Source organism: Mustela lutreola, chromosome 11 (genome assembly GCF_030435805.1).
Source record: "Mustela lutreola isolate mMusLut2 chromosome 11, mMusLut2.pri, whole genome shotgun sequence".
NCBI classification, from domain to species: Eukaryota; Metazoa; Chordata; class Mammalia; order Carnivora; family Mustelidae; genus Mustela; species Mustela lutreola.
In genome coordinates this window covers 46,833,786-46,852,982 of record NC_081300.1, presented here as the reverse complement: position 1 = coordinate 46,852,982, position 19,197 = coordinate 46,833,786, and the positions used below count along the sequence as shown (strand labels likewise).

Here is a 19,197-nt window from a genome sequence, read left to right as displayed (position 1 = left end):
GTACTGCTTTCTTCCCGTACTTTTATTAAGATGAAGTGACATTTTTCACTGGCGCTCCCCAGAGTCAGTGGGAGGTCTGTGTTGCTTTTTAGCCCATCCATTCATGATTGTGACAGGGACAGAAAAGCGGAGCTTGATCCCTTTGGTGATTAATTTATCAGCTAGAGGAAAGAGACAGGAGGCCCGCAGGGGCCGGCCCAGAGGTGCCACCCACCGCGGAGGGCCTGGGTCCGAGCGCTCGTCTCTGGGGCATGTGACAGGATCGGAGCTGTTCCTTAGCAGCATTTCTTTCGTTTCTTTGCATCTGTCGCCGAGCAAGTCTGCCTCTTGTATTTGAACAGCGGGCCTGGCCAGCATGATGTCATGCTGTTATTTATAGGATCAGGAAAAAGGCAATGCAGGAAGAGAAATAATTCCCTCAAGTTCTGTTAATTGTAGTCTTCTCTTCCTCCATCCTACGTGGGTTCTCTGTGTTACCTCAGGAGCCGAAAAATAGAGTTGCCATTTATTCTTAGAAGAACACAGACCAAGGGATTGGTTCAAGCTGGTGTAGGAGAGAAGGGGGGAGGCTATATATTTGTCTCCATTTTCCAGCAAGATAAATCTGTATCGGAGCACCTGGGTGGGCTCAGTGGGTTAAAGCCTCTGCCTTTGGCTCAAGTGGTGATCTCAGGGTCCTGGGATCGAGCCCGGCATGGGGCTCTCTGCTCAGCAGGGAACCTGCTTCCACTTCTCTCTGCCTGCCTCTCTGCCTACTTGTGATCTCCGTCTGGCAAATAAATAAATAAATAAAAGATGAATCTGTATCATGTGGTTCAATAACTCTGTTCACTGAAATGAGAAAAGGATAGTAAACCACATTGCTAATAGGTTAAATACATATGCTGTTCTTTCAACTCTATCATTACAGGCTGTTGGGCTGAAAAGCAAGTAGAAAGTTAATGAATTTTATCCCTGAGCTCACTAAATATGCATAAGAGGATGAGCTTTCCTTTGCCTACATTAGCCCTAGTCCTAAGAGTAGGGGCTAAAAGCACAATCTATTGTTAGGTGTCCTTGATAACCGTATTGCTAAACGGATTCTGCGGGTCAGCAGCATGAATGCTGAGTCACAAGAAGTAATAAGTGGGTTGTCACAGCGTCTTCCCTCCTGCATGCTACAGGTGACAAGCAAGGCCTCTCCTTTTAAAATACGTGCATAATAGTTAAGATGTTAAGCAACTTCGTAAAAATAATCCAGTGATATAAGTAAGCTGTTTTCAAATTCTTTTGTGATCTTTAATACACACATGAGACTTTATGCAGTTTCATTTACAGATCTGTTTTAAACTAGTTTTTTTTTTTTTTAAAGTAACCAGTATGCAGACCATTTAGATTTCTGTTGTGTTAATAATTTGATATTTCCTTGTTGGGAAATTGTTGGGATATTTGATTATTGCTTCTGTATTATTTCCCAGTATTTCACTATGATCGTAAGTACTTCGATAGCTAGCTTTTTTTTTTTTTTTTTTAAGTTATTTCTTGGGTATAGCTCCAGTGGTGTCATTATTAGAATCAAAGAGTAGAAACTGTTCCATAGCTCCTGCTACCTGGTAAGAGATTATACTCAAGAAATATTGGGCCGGAGTGTAATCGTTCATTATTTTGTGCATGGTCTCAGCAGCCTGTACTGCTGCATGGTTTTCTTTTTATTTCCATAAGGAGGCAAACGAAAGTTTAAACTCCGTTCTTAAAATATTACTGATAAGACATCTCATGTTCTTTTATCAGAAGATTCAGTATTGTTAAGATGGCAGGACTCCCTTAATTGAGTTACCAGATTGAATACTATCCCTCTCAAAATCACAGCTTGCCTTTTTTTTTTTTTTTTTTGCAAAGTTGATCAACTAATTCTAAACCTAAGGAACCAGGAACAGCCAAAACAATCTTGAAAAGGAAGAACAATGTTGAAGATTCCTATTTCCTAATCTCAAAACTTAGTATAATGTAATCAAGACCATGTGGTATGGCGTAAGAGTAGACCTATAGTTAGTTAGAGTCAAGAAAATAAACTACATTCACAAATCAGCTAACTTTTGACAAGGGTAAATCGATAGGCAAAGAAGAGTTTTCAACACAGGTTTCTGGGACAGCTAAATACCCACATAAATGCAGTTGAACCCTTACGTCACCCTGTATGGAAGAATGGATGCAGATGGATCCGAGACCTAAATATAAGAGCTAAATCCATTCAACTCTGGGTTTAGGCAGTGGCTTCTTAGACATGATGTCAAAGGCACAACAACAAAAGAAAAACCAGTAAATTGAACTATGTCAAAATTAAACGCTTTGTTGCTACAAAGAGTATCAAGAAAGTGAGTGGCCATAGAATGGGAAGAAATATTTGCGAGTTATAGATAGGACAAGGGACTTTATCTAGAATATGTAAAGAACTCTTTGACAACTCAATTAAGAGACAAATACCCCAATTAAAAAAATAGGCAAAGGCTTTGAAGAGATCTCTGTCTGGAGAAAATATGCAGATGATCATTAAGCACATGAAAAAATGCTGCGCATCAAAAATCATTATGAAGAAATGCAAATCAAAACCGAGTGAGATGCCATTTCGTATCTGCCTGTAGCAAGTGCGGACGAGCATGTGGTGTTATTGGAAACCTCATTCATTGCTGGTAGGAATGTAAAATGGTACAGCCACTATGGAAAAGTTTGGCAGTTCCTCCAGATGGTAAACATGGACTTACCGTATGACCCAGAAATCCCATTCCTAGGAATACACCCAAGAGAAATGAAAACATATGTCCATATTACTACTCATAGAGCAAAGACTGGAAACAACACAAATATCTACCAGTCGATGAATGGATAAACAAAATGTGCATCCATACAATGGATAATTACATTCAGCAACATAAAGAAACGAAGTCCTGATACATGCCACCACGTAGGTGAAACCTAGAAAGCATGTTAAGTAAAAAAAGCCAACCATAAAAGAGCATGTATTTTATGATTCCATTGATAGGAAGTCTCCAGAACAGGCAAATCGGTAGAGGCAGATAGTAGACTGTTGCTTACTTTTTATTTTGGTGGGTTTTTTTTTTTTTTTTTAAAGATTTTGTTTGTCGAGGGAATCTGAGCAGGGTGAGGAGCAGAGGGAAACCTACTCCCTGCTGAGTGGGGGTCCTGATGTGATGCTCAGTCCCAGGCCCCTGGGATCATGACCTGAGCCAAGGGCAGGTGCTTAACCTACTGAGCCACCCAGGCACAGTATTTTGATGTTTCGGGAGTTTATTTCTTTATTTCCCTTGTCTCAGGAGACCTGCCTAGAAAAGTGCTGCAATGGCACTCACTGTCAGAGAAATTACTGTCTGTGCTCCCTTCAAGGATTTTTATGGTTTCAGGTCTCACATTTAGGTCGCTAATCCATTTTGAGTTTGTTCGTGTGTAGGGTGAAAGACAGGGGTCCAGTTTCGTTCTTTCAGATGTGGCTATCCTGTTTTTCCAACACCATTTGTTGAAGAGGAGATGGTCTTTTTCCCATTGCATATTCTTTCCTGCTTGGCCAAAGAATAATTGGGCATGTAACTATGAGTCTCTTTCTGGGTTTTCTGTTCTATCCCATCACTCTGTGTGTTTGTTTTTATGCCAATACCATGCTGTTTTTATTACTACTGCTTTATAATGTAACTTGAAATCCGGAATTATGATATCTTCAGTTTTGGGTTTTTTTCCAAGATTACTTTTGCTATTTGAGGTCTTTTGTGGTTCCATACAAATTTTAGGATTATTTGTTCTAGTTTTGTGAAAAATACTGTTGATATTTTGATAGGCGTTGCATTAAATATGTAGATTGCTTTGGATAGTATAGACATTTTAATAAGATTTACTCTTCCAGCCCATGAGCATGGAATGTCTTTCCATTTCTTGAATTTCTTTCCAAGTTAAGACACTGGTCTTTGGTTAAGTTTATTTGGTTAAGGTTATTCCTAGGTATTTTACTGTATATGATGCAATTGTAAGTGCAGTTGTTTTCTTAATTTCATTCTCTATGGCTTCTTTATTGGTGGATGGTAACGCAACGGATTTCTGTACCTTGATTTTTGTACCCTGCAACTTTACCAAATGCATTTATCAATTCTAGTAGTTTTTTGGTGGAATCTTTAGGGTTTTCTATATATAGTATCATGTCATCTGCAGGTAGAGTTTTACTTTTTTCTTGTCAATTTGGATGCCTTTTATTTCTCTTTGTTAATGATTGCCGTGGCTAGGACCTCGAAGACTGTGTTGAATAAAAGTGGGGAGAATGGACATCTTTGTCTTGGTCCTTACCTTAAGCTCTGTTTTTCATGAGTACAATTTTGGTTGTGGGCTTTTCATGTAAGGCTTTTATTATCTTGAGACATGCTCCCTCTAGACCTACTTTGTAGAGGATTTTATCATGAATGGATGTTATACTTTGTCACTGCTTTTTTTTCCTTCTGTTGAAATGATCATATGGTTTTCATTCTTTGTCTTACTGATGCGATATATCATGTTGATAGTTTTGCAAATATTGGACCACCCTTGCATCTTGGGAATATATCCCACTTCTTTGTGGTGTATGATCTTTTTTTAACATATTGTTGGATTCTGTTTGCCAGTATTTTGTTGAGGATCTTGACGTTTGCAGTCATGAGAGGTATTGGTCTGTAATTCTCTTTTTTGGGGGGTCTTCATCTAGATTTGGTGTCTAGATAATACTAGTCTCATAGAGTGAATTTGGAGGTTTTCTTTCCTCTTGTATTTTTTTGAATAATTTGAGAAGAATAGCTATTACCGCTTCTTAAATGTTTGGTAGAATTCCCTTGTAAGCATCTGATCTTGGACTTTTGTGTTTTGAGAGTTTTTTTCATTACCAGTTCATTTCATTGCTAGTGATTGGTCTGTTCAAATTTTCTGTTTTCTTTCTGCTTTAATTTAGTAGGTTGTATGTTTCTTTTTTTTTTTTTTTTTTTTTTTTTTTTTTTTTTTTTTAAAGATTTTATTTATTATTTATTTGACAGAGAGAAATTACAAGTACACTGAGAGGCAGGCAGAGAGAGAGAGAAGGAAGCAGGCTCCCTGCTGAGCAGAGAGCCCGATGCGGGACTCGATCCCAGGACCTTGAGATCATGACCTGAGCCAAAGGCAGCGGCTTAACCCACTGAGCCACCCAGGCGCCCAGTAGGTTGTATGTTTCTAATAATTTATCCATTTCTTTTCTGTTGTCCGATTTGTTGGCATATAGATTTTCATGATACTCTGTTAGAATTGTTTGTATTTCTGTGGTGGTGGTTATTATTTTTCTCTTTCATTAGTGATTTTGCCTTTGTTTGTTTGTTTTTTATGAGTGTGGCTAAAGGATTATCACTTTTGTTCATCTTCCCAAAGAACCAGCTCCTGGTTTCATCCATCTGTTCTACTGTTTTTTTAGTTTCTGTGTCATTTCTTTGTATTTAATCTTTATTATTTCCTTCCTTCTGCTGAGTTTAAGTTCTTTTTCTAGCTCCTTGAGGTGTCAGGTTAAGTTGTTTGAGATCTTTCTTGCTTCTTGAGGTGGGCCTACATTGCTTAATAACTTCTCTCAGAACATTTTTGCTGCGTCCCAGAGATTTTGGACTGTTGTGATTTCATTTTCATTTGTTTCCATGTAAATCTTGATTTCTTGGCGAACCCATTCGTTGCTTAGGAATATGTTATTTAACCTCCATGTATTTGTACTCTTTCCAGATTTATTCTTCTGGTTGATTTCTAGTTTCATGTTGTTGTGGTCAGAAAAGATACAGTTGGAGTCTGTTTTTGAGATGCCTTTATATTCTACCTTTTATAGATGTTTTTAAATGAATGTTTCTTAACTTTGGTAATTATGATTTTATCATGTTTTGAACAACATTATTACTATTACCTTAAAAATACTTAGTGGGGCACTTGGGTAGCTCAGTTTGTTAAGCATTAGACTCTTGTTTTGGCTCAGCTTATGATCTCAGAGTCATGAGACCAAGCTCTGCATCACTCTCTGCGCTCAGTGGGGAGTCTGATTGTGGTTTCTCTTGCTCTCTCTTCCTCTCCCCGCAAAAAATAAATAAATCTTTAAAAAAATAATAATTTAGTGTTTTTATCTACTTTTCTCATATATATTTTCAATAATATTTTAACATAAAACATTACATGCATTTTAGTTTTCTATTGTACTTGTTTAATTTCCACTTACTACTTTTAAAAGTATGCCAATAATGGGGCACCTGGGTGGCTCAGTTGGTTAAGCAACTGCCTTCAGCTCAGGTCATGATCTCGGCATCCTGGGATCAAGTCCCACGACAGACTCCCAGCTCCATGGGGAGTCTCCTTCTCCCTCTATCTCCCTCTATCTTCTCCCCTCTCATGCTTTCTCTCACACTTTCTCAAATAAAAATAAAGGAAATCTTAAAAAAAATATATATATATGTTTTAAAAAGTATGCCAATACTGGGGTCCCCAGGGGGCTTAGTCACTTCAGTGTCCAATTCTTGATCTCAGCTCAAGTCTTGATCTCAGGGTTGTGAGTTCAAGGCCTGGGTTGGGCTCCATGCTGGGTGTGGAGCCTATTTAAAAAAAATGCCAGTACTACTAATAGATATGTAAAAATGTTGTGTTACCTTTTATTTGTGGTATTTTTTGTGTTATTTTGTGGTATTGTATAAATTTGTGTTTATTTTGTGATTGGGCTTTGAGATTACACTGGCTTTTGGATGTGATTTTTTTTTTTGATCACTTTATTTTTTACTTCCATTTTATTTCTAACTTTCCTCAATTTGGCTTGTTATAGAATTCATTTTTAAAAACTTTATACCTCTCTGGGCACCTGGGTAGCTCAGTTGGTTAAGTGATGGTCTTTGACTCCTGTCATGATTCTGGAGTCCAGGGATCAGAGTCCCGCATGGTGGGGGGGGGGGGGGCTTTCTTTCAGCAGGGAGTCTGCCTCTCCTCCAGACCCACCCTCCTCCCCCCTACCACCCCATGCTCGCTCACTCTCTCTCATTCTCTCTCTCTCTCAAATACATAAAATTTAAAAAAAAAAAAAAACCTTATACATCTCTTAAGAGTGAAATATTAATGTTCTTATGTAGGTAGGGATTATACTTGCATATTGTTTTACTTGAGAGGGCTTGAGGGCTGTAATACGGTGCTATCATAAGAATTGTATTTGGTCTTTGTCCCTAGTTCCTGGCACAGAGCCCTAAAATCCTGGAACTTTTTAAGTGAGCCGTGATAGAAGAGTGTGTTATTCCTAACAAGCTCTTCTCAACTTTACCCCTAGTTTCTGTTAATGAGTTGACTGGTAGCTCCTAGGTGGCTGCAGGACAGGGGCTGTGTGGTGTGACCAGAGGGCTGGAACTTTCCGTAGCACTTCTTACCACCAGCCTCCTGGGATGCGGGGAAGCTGGAGACTGAATTAGTCACCCAGAGCAGTGATTTATCAGCCAAGCCTAAGGAGTGGATCCTTCATTAAAATCCTAAATGACAGGGTTCAGAGAGCTTCCAGATGGGTTAATGCATCCATCTGCTGGGAGGTTGGCACATCGCAAACTCCCAAGGGACAGAAGTTTCTGTGTCCTTCCTGGACGCTTTGGGACCTCGTCCTCTGTACCACCTACCTCTTCCTCTGGCTGTTAATGTGTATCCTTTATAATGAACCAGTCCTAACAGGTGAAGTGTTTCCCTGGGTCCTGCCTGAAGGGTTAGTTCTCTAAAATGGTCATTGCCCCGTGTCTTTTGTTGTTACGATTAATCTCATTTATTATGTAAATTGTGTGTTGAGGCCTGCTGTCTGGTACTTTTGTTTGAGTCTCTGTGTGACCCTCATTGTCTGCCCTACAGTGCCCCCCATCCCAAGGGAACCTAGGGCATAGTTTTGCTGTTAAGATTCAGTGAGGTGGTGAGGCACCTGGGGGGGGGGGGCTCAGTCCTAAGAAGCATCAGACTTTGGCTGAGGTCACAGTCCCGGGATCCTGGGATAGAGCCCCGCCTCAGGCACCCTGCTCAGCGGAGAGCCTGCTTCTCCCTCTTCCTCCACCTGCTGCTCCCCTGCTTGTGCCCTCTCTTTGTCTCTCTGACAAATAAATTGATACAATCTTTAAAAAAAAAAAATCCAGGGCGATGGTCATCTGGTAGGCCTGTGCTGCTACTCACGGAGCTCTGAGTGAGTGCTAGTCTTCGTTGGCTGTGGGGGTGAGAGGGAGTGCTGTGAAGGCCCGCAGGGCTGTGGGGACAGGGGCAGGGCTCTTGCGCTGTGGAGAGCCGTGCTGCATGGCAGCCAGGCCACAGGCTGATGAAGACATAGCCAGGCTCTGAGCAACATGCACACAGGCCACCTGGAAGGTCAGGCCAGGTGCGGCTTACCCAAGGTGCCGCCCTCACAGCTGGGAAAGACAACACAGAAGTGGGAGTGTTTGCCAGGCTACGGAAGCCTCTGTGGGAGTTTGAAGGTGGAGATAAGAGCTTGCGGGACTAGCCTAACTTCAAGGCCAGAGCCAAGAAGAGGCAGCATACGGGGAGATCCAGGCTCAGTGGGCCTGGACCATTTGGTGGAGAGAGGTGGGTAGAACAGGCGTGACTAGGGAAACAAGGGGTCATTTGATTTTGTTTCTCAACCCAGATCTCCTTTCTCTCAGAGGAGTTCCTCGTTCACATTTATTGTTTGCCTCTGCCTTTCCGGGTGGTGCGGATCGTTCTTGTTTTTATTTTTCTTTAATTTTTAATAGGTTTTTTAATAGGTTTTTCTTTAATGCCAGATTGAAGCAGAGGAGTTTGATGTTTCACTTGTTTATCGCCTATATTGACCGTGGGCCCACGTATCCATACAGTGTCCCAGTCCTTTGTCCCTCACTCTCGCTGCTGAGGAGAAGACCGTGAACTCCTTGAGGGGTGACCGAGTCTGGTTTTAGGAAACAGCATTTCTCCCTTTTACCTACCCTATGTGCAGAGCTCTTGTGGGAAATCTTGTATTTTCTCATAACATTGTCTTGAGCTTTCCTGTTTTTCTTTATAACTCCGGGCTCTGAAACACGTGGGTACATGGAGTTCTTGAATCCGTGCCCTGATTTGTTGGGTGGTAATGGTCTTCGTTTCTTCACGGTGTCTTGTCAGCTCTGGGAGTCTACTCTCCTATTGCTTGGGGGCTTCAGGGTTTGCCGTGTAGAAAGCACTGGACTAAGTCTGCAGAGGGCTTGGCTCTGTCATGAACAGTAAAGACATGGTCTCCTTCCCAATGGTTGCTCACAGACGGGACTGCTTGAAAGTGCTATAAGACCTCCGTTAGACTTCTCTGGCTCTGTTTCTTCTCCTGGAAAACTAGGGTTTTTCCAGAGCATCTGCCCTGGAACCCAGATTTGATGGGCTATTTTGGATGTGCTCCATGAGAAGAGGTTCATGTCGGGCAAATCCGATATGCCCGGCCTGCTTGGAGACTCTGCTTTGTCGCTGAGAGAGAGCTGGCGTATGCAGCTATGCTGTCTGTGTTTGCCCAACTCGTTTGACCAGGAAAATTCATTTTTACATGGTAGCCTGTGAGACTTGAACGGTTCTGTAGAATACACTTTGAGAAACACGAGACTACATCATTTTTAAGGTTTTGGTTTTTTTCCCCCAGCTTTCAAATCTAAAAGCCACTTAATTGTATTTTTAAAAGGATGAGTCTTTTGGGATGTGAAGTACCTCTCAACAAAGCTGTCATAAAAAAAAATTTATGGTTCTTTAATCTTCAGAAAGAACTACCTAGGTTTGCCTCCACTTTCTTTCTTTCTTTCTTTTTTTTTTAAAGATTTTATTTATTTATTTGACAGACAGAGATCACAAGTAGGCAGAGAGGCAGGCAGAGAGAGAGAGAGGAGTTAGCAGGCTCCCCACAGAGCAGAGAGCCCCATGCGGGGCTCGATCCCAGCACCCTGGGATCATGACCTGAGCCGAAGGCAGAGGCTTTAACCCACTGAGCCACCCAGGCGCCCCTGCCTCCACTTTCTACAGCTTGTCTTCAGTTCCTCTTTGGGGGAAAAACATAGGAGCTTGCCCATTTGCCATCCTTAACAGAGAGTGCCGTTCAGTGTAGGAAAACTTCTCAAAGTTGCTTTCCTGGTTGCAGCTCCTCTGTCTCTCATGCCAGTGTCTTTGCATAGTGGATCTTCTCCACCTGTACTCAGGTGTGTCTGTTTATCTTGAATTGCTGCCTTGCGAGTAGTGTGCCTTTTTGTAGATTAGGATATCTGTATTTCCACGGTCTTTGCTTTCCTGAGCTAATTCTTTACATTGTCTTCTGCACTGTTAATTTTGGTTCTTTGATAGCATCATTAAACACATTTCTTTTACATTTACTGCTGTTTTCCCACACAAATTCCCTGTTCTTTTAAAAGGCAGCATGGCATGGCTGAACAAGCATCGGGCTCAGCTCAGAATGGGCTCTTCCACTTCTGGACTGTCCGAGCACTCTGAGGCTGTGTCCTTGCGTGTAGAAAGAGGACAGTGCCTCCCATGCCAGCCTTCAATAACGTCATGTGACTGTGGCATAGCACTAAGCACACGGTGCTTGGTCAGGGCTTTTCGAATCGCGTCTGGGCTGTAGACCCAGTATAAAGCACTTTCCGTCGCAGATTTTGTTGACATCTTGTGTATAATTGTTGAGACACCGAGGAAATGTCGTCACTGGTGCGTTAATTCAGTTCTACCATTCATTAGCACTGGATTTGGTTACGTAGGTTAAACTCCTTTCTCAAGGGGATTGCTGTCCATGTGGAGGTGCTGAAAATAGACCTGTCATATTCCATTTCTTGGGCATAATTGGAGATTTGTTGCCTCTGTTGTAAAAGGGCCTTCTGGGGGATGCCAAGAGGGCTAGCAAGAGCCCCTGCCCCAAAAGAATTTATAATCTAACTATGAATAGCAACACTGAACGCATGAAAGGTGATTAAAAACAGTGCCAGATGAGCCGGTGGTCACTGTGGGTGGAGAGGACTGGGAAGGATGGTCAGAGGCGGAGAGAGCCACTTCTTCACCTCCTATGACTTTGCTCACCCCCTCCTGGGGGAGACTGTAGTATTGGACACGTTGGCGTCATGACTGCCGCTGGTCTCCCGGTCTCCTTCACCACCCCTCCTCATTTCTGCCCAAACACTCCTGTTCACTGGGCACACAGAGAGCAGAGTGAGTTTCTTGTTGGCTCATTGTCTGTCTCTCCCCATCAGAATGAGATGCAGGCTCCATGAGGTAGAGACTTTGTCTGGGTCACTGCGTATTTCAAATGCCTTGACCAGTGCTGGGATCCCAGACGGTAGGACTGTGTGTGTGTGTGTGTGTGTGTGTGTGTGTGTGCGCGCGCGCATGTGAATCTTGAGTGCATACTCTGGCCTCTTGCCCTGTGCTTCTCTTGGTTGTGCTGGGATGATAGTTCTATTTCTATAACCCCTGGATTTTTGTCAGAATGAAAGCAGCCTCATCTATGGCATTTTGAAAAGTTCCTCTTATTCTGCATAATTCATAGATTCCATGTGTGCAGTGATATTAAAAGCTCCATTCTCCCCCACCAAGGACTGTGTAAACAGAACTCTGAAACCAAAACAGTAAGGAAAAGACTGATAGAATTGATCATACATGGATCAAAATATTAGGAGAAGGGACATAAAAATGAACTTCTATATTATAAAATATTATAAACAAAGTTGAAAAAATGAAGAATAAAGCTAAAATTAGCTCATAAAGTTTTTTAAAAATGAAGAATAAAGCTATAATTAGCATCCTTAACATAGTAAGAACTCTTACAAACTTGGAACATAGCAAAAGGATAAACATACAAAAAGAAGAAATAGCCACAACATCTAAAAATAGACAAGCCAAAAGATACACAAATGGTCATTACCATGTGGCCTTCATAATAGAATCTGTGAGATGCAGATTAAAGCAAGGGGGAAAATAATTGGCAAATACTGAAAATATTCCCTGTTGGGAAAAGGTTTAGGGAAATAGCCCTCTTCTAAACTGTTGGTACATATGTATATTGATAAAAGCTTTGGGACGACTGGTCTCGTATTTACACAAACTATACAGTTCGTATAGGGAATAACTTAGATGGCCCATAAATGCATGCACACGCATTGGAAGACACACACACAACACACGCACGCACGCATGCATGCAGATGGAGACCAAACCTGCCCACATTCACCTCCTCTGAAAAAACTCCAGGAGCAGATTCTGAGTGGGAGGGAGGAGGAGGTACTGTGATCTGTTTAGGTCAGGTACTCCTGCCCCTGCTAGGACCAGAAAGCTTTTCCAAAGAGGCAGGACCCATCCCCTTCCCATCACATAGGACAATGGCTCCCCAAGAAAAGGATATGTCTGACATGTGATGTGTTAGTCTCCTTGGGCTGCCCTAACAAGGAACCACAGAGCAGGTACAGAAATTAGTTTTCTTATAGTTCTGAGGTTAAAAATCCGACCAAGGTGACAGCCAGTTGATTTTTTTTTTCTCCTGAGCCATCTCTCCTCTGCTTCTATATAGCCGCCTGCTGCCTCTGCGTTCATGTGGTCTTCGTGTGTGTGTGTGTGTATGTGTGTGTGTGTACACATGCCCATGTCCCCTTCTTCTCTAAGCCTGCCAGTTATAGTGGATTAGGGCCGGCCTTAAAGACCTCATTTTAATGTAATTACCACCTTAGAGAACTTACCTCTAAATACAGTTACATTCTGAGATACTAGGGATTAGGACCTCAACATATGAATTTGGGGGTGGGAGCACAAGTCAGCCCCAAACAGCTGTCAGTGTCAACTAGTGTCTCCTTACAGGCACTTCAGGTTTTCCTTTCTTTTCACATAGACGCCCCTGATACCCTGGCAGTCTCTGAGTACAGAGCCCAGCAAGTTCCCCCAGAGGTCTCAAAATGGGAAGATTCCCATGCTAACTTAAAATAGGCTTGAATCTCACGATTTACTAAATCATTGTAAAACACAGCAAGAAGCAAGGGGAAAAGGTTAATGCTCTTAGGATAGTGTGCAGTGGCAGGGAGAAAAGCCGTGCTACCCAGGTCTTGGGGTACACAGTGTGTTACATTGTGCTTCACTGACCACAGCTAAAACAGTGGACCCCAAGGGTTTTATTAGTGTTTCTTGGGTAGAGGACACATGGTGCCAGAATGGGTGCTACCAGTGGATGGTCAAATTAAGGCCAAATTAAGGTATTAACTTTTCATGCATATTTAGTATTCTGAAAACTGTGCTTTTTGCATATTTAGTTTCCTGTGTGTTTAGTACCCAGGTGCCTCATGAATATTAGAGACCTCGAGGCCCTTTAGTGCCCTAACACACACAAACACAGCCTGTCTTGTTGCAGAGCACCTACATTCTTGACTCACCTCAGGAATTCTGCCCAAATCTAAAACTCTGCTTACTTGGTTACTTAAACCTCTCGAAACAATGTGCCAATGTCTTACAAACATCTGTACTCACCGAGCTGGAAATTCTCCAGTGAATATTAGAGTGTTTTGTGTGGGCATTACCCTCTCTTCGCAGCTTACGCCCACGGGGACTGTCATGTTCTTTGATTTGCTACTGTAGCAGTGATCTACTCCCTGGTGTGGAACGTAGCAGAACAGGGTGATGGCGACATTGTTTGAATGCCAGTAGACTGGCTCTGAGCTGAGACCCTTATGTGTGAGCTAGAGCTGCCCTTTGATGCTAAATGCGATTCGGAGGGGGCACCAGAGGAAACTGCCTGGAAATGGAATCTTGCTTTAGAGATTCAGGGAAGTCTGGAACTTGATGTCCTTTTGGCACTAGAGTCTGTGTCAGGCCCCCAAAAGGACTTGGCTGGCTTTGTTTCCATTTCCATTTTCCATTTTTTCAGTTCTAGAGAGGGAATCTTTTGCTCGGTAGCTGGTATAACTTGGTATAGCTAGTGGAGGTCTTCTGTAGAACAGGATGTCACATTAGTAACTCCAGGCTTACTGTGCTGAAAATTATTCAGACTTCTTGTGTCTTTATACTCACTTTCTAAAGGGCTTTAAAAATATACTGCTGTAGAAATACTTTACATTTTTAAAATTGGAAAATATGATTTGTGGTCCCTTAGATGTCCCGTCTCTTCAGGTCTGTTCGTGTTTGGGTTAGGCAAGAATACACACTTAGATATTTGTGGTAGAATCTTAACCCAAACAGCTCTTAATTATGTTTGCAAGAAAGAATCTAGAATTTCTTTCAGTGGTCTAAATAAAATAGAAACTTAGGTGCCTCGTTAGCGCAGTAGGTAGCACGTCAGTCTCATAAATAAAATAGAAACTTAATTGCTACATTTTGCAAATCTTTCGAAATGTTGGAAGACAATATTGTGATTTATCTCCTGGCACTATTAACAGGTAGCATATGTCTAATTTTATGGACAATATACCTTCCCTAAGAGCATTTTGTGTGCACTAAATTATTTATCTCAACATCTCCTGAGATTTGTAAATGAAACAAATAATTTCCCAAGTTCCAAAACTGTGTTGGTTATGAACTTGGCAAGGAAATCTGGTACTATTGACTAATGTTTAATATTCTTTGTCATGTTGTATGTCCACTAAAAGAAAAAATTCAAATTATGGTATTTTAAACATTTTAACAATTTATTTATTTGAGAGAGCATGAATGGGACATGGGGGCAGGAAAGGCAAGAGGGACAAGCAGACTCCCAGCTGAGCTCAGAGCTCGATGTGGGGCTCAGTCTCCTCTCTCTGAGATCATGACCTGAGCTGAAACCAAGAGTTGGACACTTAACCAGCTGAGCCACCCAGATGCCCCCATATTTTAAACATTTTAAATGAATGAATTATTCAGTTGAAAGGTATGATTTTATAGTGAACTAGTTGTTTATGTAGTCCCAGAATGTAGAAAATACGAAGATGTTTCCTACAAGTCTGCAAGTTCTGACATTATCCTGATACCTAAACTAGAGGAGAATACTGATCAGAAAACTATAGGTCAACTTCATTCTGAATACAGAAACTCTAAATAAATATTATCAAGTCACATCCAGCAAGGTATTTTTTAAATGCCCCATTATGACCTTAGTAGGACTTATTTCAAAAGCAAGCATGGTTCAGCCTCAGAAAATGTCTTCCCCTTATAACCTGCATGAAGGAAGTAATTGTTAAAACCACACAGTCCTATCACTAGGTGCCCAGATGGCATTTAATGAAATCCACTTCGAAAACCAAACAAACTATTAGCAAATTAGAAATAGAAAGGGAATTTGTTTGGTAACGATGGCATCTGCTGAAAATGTCCCACAAACTATATTTAATGGCGCAACAGCCTCAATGAAGACGGGAATAAAGCAAGGAGGCAAGCTTGCTTGCTGATAGTATCTGTAGCAGTGGTTCTCACCATTCAGAGGGGTCCCTTCTATAGGAAGAGACGACACCAGCATTATTTGCATATGATTTGAATATCTCTCCAAGAAAATCCAAGAGAAAAAGCTTTAGAAAGAAGTCATGAGAGTTCATGAGTATAAGGTGACATATGCAAAATTGACTCAAAAAAATGCCAAGTTTCCCTATACACCGGCAGCATTCATGCAGAGTCAAATGGAGGAAAAAAGCCCATGGACAGTTGCCACACAAGTATAAAATGCTATCAAGAAAGGAATACAGGAGGACACCTGGGTGGCGCAGTGGGTTAAGCTCAGGTCACGATCTCAGAGTCCTGGGATCGAGCCCCGCATCTGGCTCTCTGCTCAGCGGGGAGTCTGCTTCCCTCTCTCTCTCAGCCTGCCTCTGCCTACTTGTGATCCCTGTCTGTCAAATAAATAAATAAATAAAATTTTTTTAAAAAGAATTTTTAAAAAGGAAAAAAGAAAGGAATACAGGTATCAAGAAAGGCATCCTCAATAACTGGAAAAACATGCCATATCTCTGGGGAGATGAAGCAATAGTTGTACGAGGTGCTGGTTTTAATTTGGCAACAGATAGGCTCCATTTAATTTGGCAAAGACTTGTGCCTTTGTTCTGGACTGCTTTCTCTGGAAGCAGGTAGTGCTGGCCAGCAATATCTCCTCATTTTACCAGTGAGGAAGTGGAGACGTGAGGTAGTTTCTGTGATATGGAGCATCCATGCCGAATTCATGGGACACACGCCTAGATGGTACCTGGTCTCAGATTCTTGGCTTCATTGCTGTTTTATTCTAGCCTGGTTTCTGTGTTCTCTTCAGTTCAGCATACATAGATTTCCTCAAAAAATGACTCTGTAAACCCGGTATCAGATTGAGGATGATAATTCTTTCTCTGTTATGTTGTGGTTATTATTATTTATAGTAGTGAAAGCACCCCTATTAGCAACCTCCCTCCCCGCACTTGCCTGCTCTCTCTGCCTGCCTGTTATCAGGACACTTGGTATTGCATTGAGGGTCCACCCCATTAATCCAGGATAATCTCCCCATCACAAAGCCCTTAATTTAATCATGCCTGTATGCCTCTGCCTAAAGAATGCACACTCTGCAGGCAATCAGCCGAGGGAGTACTACCCTATTGCTGTTTTGTTGACCTTAACCATGTCACTTCACCTCTTTGAACTCTGGTTTCTCCATCTGAAAATCGAACTCCTACATGCCAATCTCAGACTTTTTTTTTTTTTTTTTTTGAAAGGGCTAGGAGAAACAGTGTTGCTTGAAATATTGCTCAGTTTGTTTTTTTCTCTAAACTTGCTTTTAAAGCTCTGTTGTGATTTGTCTTTGTGGCTTCAGCCAATACGATCCCAGGCACTTAGTAGTTGCCCCTTAATTAATGTTCACGAGTCGTTGGTCTTCTGCAGGGTGGTGTGGCATTGCGTTGTCAAGCAGGGCGCCGCAGCGGGACACGGTTTGGTGGCAGTGATTCTCTGGAAATACCCTGTGTGCGACGGTTAAGTGTCAGGAGCTTAGCAAACTGGGGAGACACATGCAAAGCAGAACCCGCAGCACTGTGGTTTCTTGCCAGTGTGCTAAACCGAGTGCGCGTATGAAGCAGGGAGAGAATGGTTGGTCCAGAAAGAAAAAAGTTAGTGGGCTTGATGAGTGTCCCACTAGCTTACTCTGTAACACACCTGTGCACACGCACACACACTGCATACAAAGTTGATTTTTAAATAAAAAAAGTTTTTTTTAACATCTCTATGGGACCTTGGTGGCTGTGGGCTGTGTGCTCATAGCTCAGTGTGAGTGTCTCCTGAGAGGGTCCCTCCAACTGGATGTTAACCTCCTTGAGACCAGGAATCGCTGGTGTGGGGATGTGTGTCCTCTCTTAGGCTTTGTGGATGGGGACGAGGGATTGAACGCTGCAGCTGGAACCATCCTGGCAAAGTGAAGCATTACTATGGGGCATGAAGTTATTGATGGAGCCAAGGCCTTGGCTGATGAGTCATTTGGCTTATGGTGCTGCTGAATCACAGGATGTCCTAAGGACCTCCCTGACTCATCTGTGTGGCCCGTGGTGTCCAAGAAGCGTCACACAGTGACCATGCATCACTGAAGGAGCCAAGGAATGGGGTAGCCTTTCTTCTGTGATCCTTTCTGCCCCTGTTTGGCTATCTGGAGGAGGAGAGGCGGAAGGGGCACTGGAAAGGGGGGAGCCAAGGAGCAGCAGACGGGGGAACATAAGGAAGCCCAGGGAGGTGCTGGATGCGCAGCAGAGGGAGCTGAGTGGCACCTGTGGGGCAGGGGATGGCCCAGGGCATGTATCACTGAGCTCAGGCTGTACCAAATTTTTAGCGCATTTAGGATTTATATTTATTAACACCAGTCATCACTGTATGTAGGATTAAATGCTGTATTTAGGATTGAGTTTGATGCTTTTTAGGTGCTCATATCAGGCATTCTGCATGAGGTTGGCAGGCTTTGAGAGGGTCTTTAGTGGAAAGAAACACTAAATGTATTTACTCAGGAGTGAGAACAGTCATTGGAGAGTCCATTGCGTTAAATAAATGCAAAAGTCAGAACAGAGTGTCAGTGGAGGAGATGAGAGGACCAGCAGCAGTCGGACATGGAACCACACTAGGGACTTGTATGACAGGGTCAGTGGGTCCCAGCGGGGACAGTGTGCTAAGGGCAGGCCTAAAGGAGCCTTCAGGCAGTCACTCAGGAATGACGGGGTCTGTCCGGCCTGGGCTGGGTCCAGACACACCCCGTCTCATTACGCTACACTTTATTGCACTTTGCAGATATCAGGGTTTTGGTTTTGTTTTGTTTTGTTTTGAAATGAATTGAAGGTTTGTGGCAACCCATTTTTCCAACAGCATTTACTTACTTCATGCCTCTGTATCACAGTTTGGTTATTTTCACAGTATTTCAAACTCTTGTGGTTATTGTTATATTTGTGAATGGTGATCTGTGATTACAACTTGTCGGAAGCTCAGAAGATGGTTAGCAGTTTTTAAGCAACAAAGTATTTTTTAAATTAAGTCGTGTGCATTGTTCTTTAGACACAATGCTGTTGCACCTTAATGGACTGCAGGATAGTATAAGAGTAACTTTAGCATGCACTGGGAAACCAGAACATTCCTCCAACTCTCTTTATTGCATATTCGCTTGTTGTGGTGTGGAACCGAACCTGTGGTTATCTCCAAGGTCTGCCTGTTGTATACACAGGAGGGGGAGTTTCCCACCAGAGCAAAAGAAGGACTCTGTGCCGAGGTTCATCTCACAGCTCACAAGCAAATTGGAATGTTCCAGAAATTTTGAGGTCATTCTCTTCTGTGCTGTTTAATCTGTTTAAAATAACTATTAAGGAAGAAGATGCTTTGGAATGAAGATGATTGTAATGTTAATGACAGATTTTAGCCAGTAACTCTTTTCATTTTTCTCTTCAGTGTCAAATCAACAGTGCCTTGACTTCTTTCCATACTGCTTTGGAGCTCGCGATAGATCAGAGAGAAATCCAACACGTCTGTCTGTATGAAATAGGTAAATATGAGCTGTCTGTCCAGCTTCTTGTCATGCCATGGCATGAATGCATTCCTCTTGTGTCCGGCTGGATGGCTAGCTTCTGGTGGTGGATCTTAATGCCTCTTGTGCAGGTCTGCCTTTTTCATGCTCTTCGGTTTGGGTCTTTGTAAAATGCTTGCTGCCTTTCGTGAGAATCAGACCTTGTTACTGTAGCACAAGCGATGATACTTATCTCAGGGACTGTCCTTGCTGCTCTAGAATTTATTCTT

At 42.3% G+C, this 19,197-nt stretch overlaps 1 protein-coding gene across 2 annotated transcripts in view; it reads left to right on the top strand.

Moving 5' to 3' along the window:
• TTC39C (tetratricopeptide repeat domain 39C) overlaps window positions 1-19,197 on the top strand; it is a 104,122-nt gene that overhangs the window by 66,992 nt on the left and 17,933 nt on the right. For both annotated transcript variants that reach the window (XM_059140430.1, XM_059140431.1), the window contains exon 7: window positions 18,853-18,946. In XM_059140430.1, the coding sequence (XP_058996413.1) occupies window positions 18,853-18,946 (94 nt within the window). The remainder of the gene's footprint in view (window positions 1-18,852; window positions 18,947-19,197) is intronic.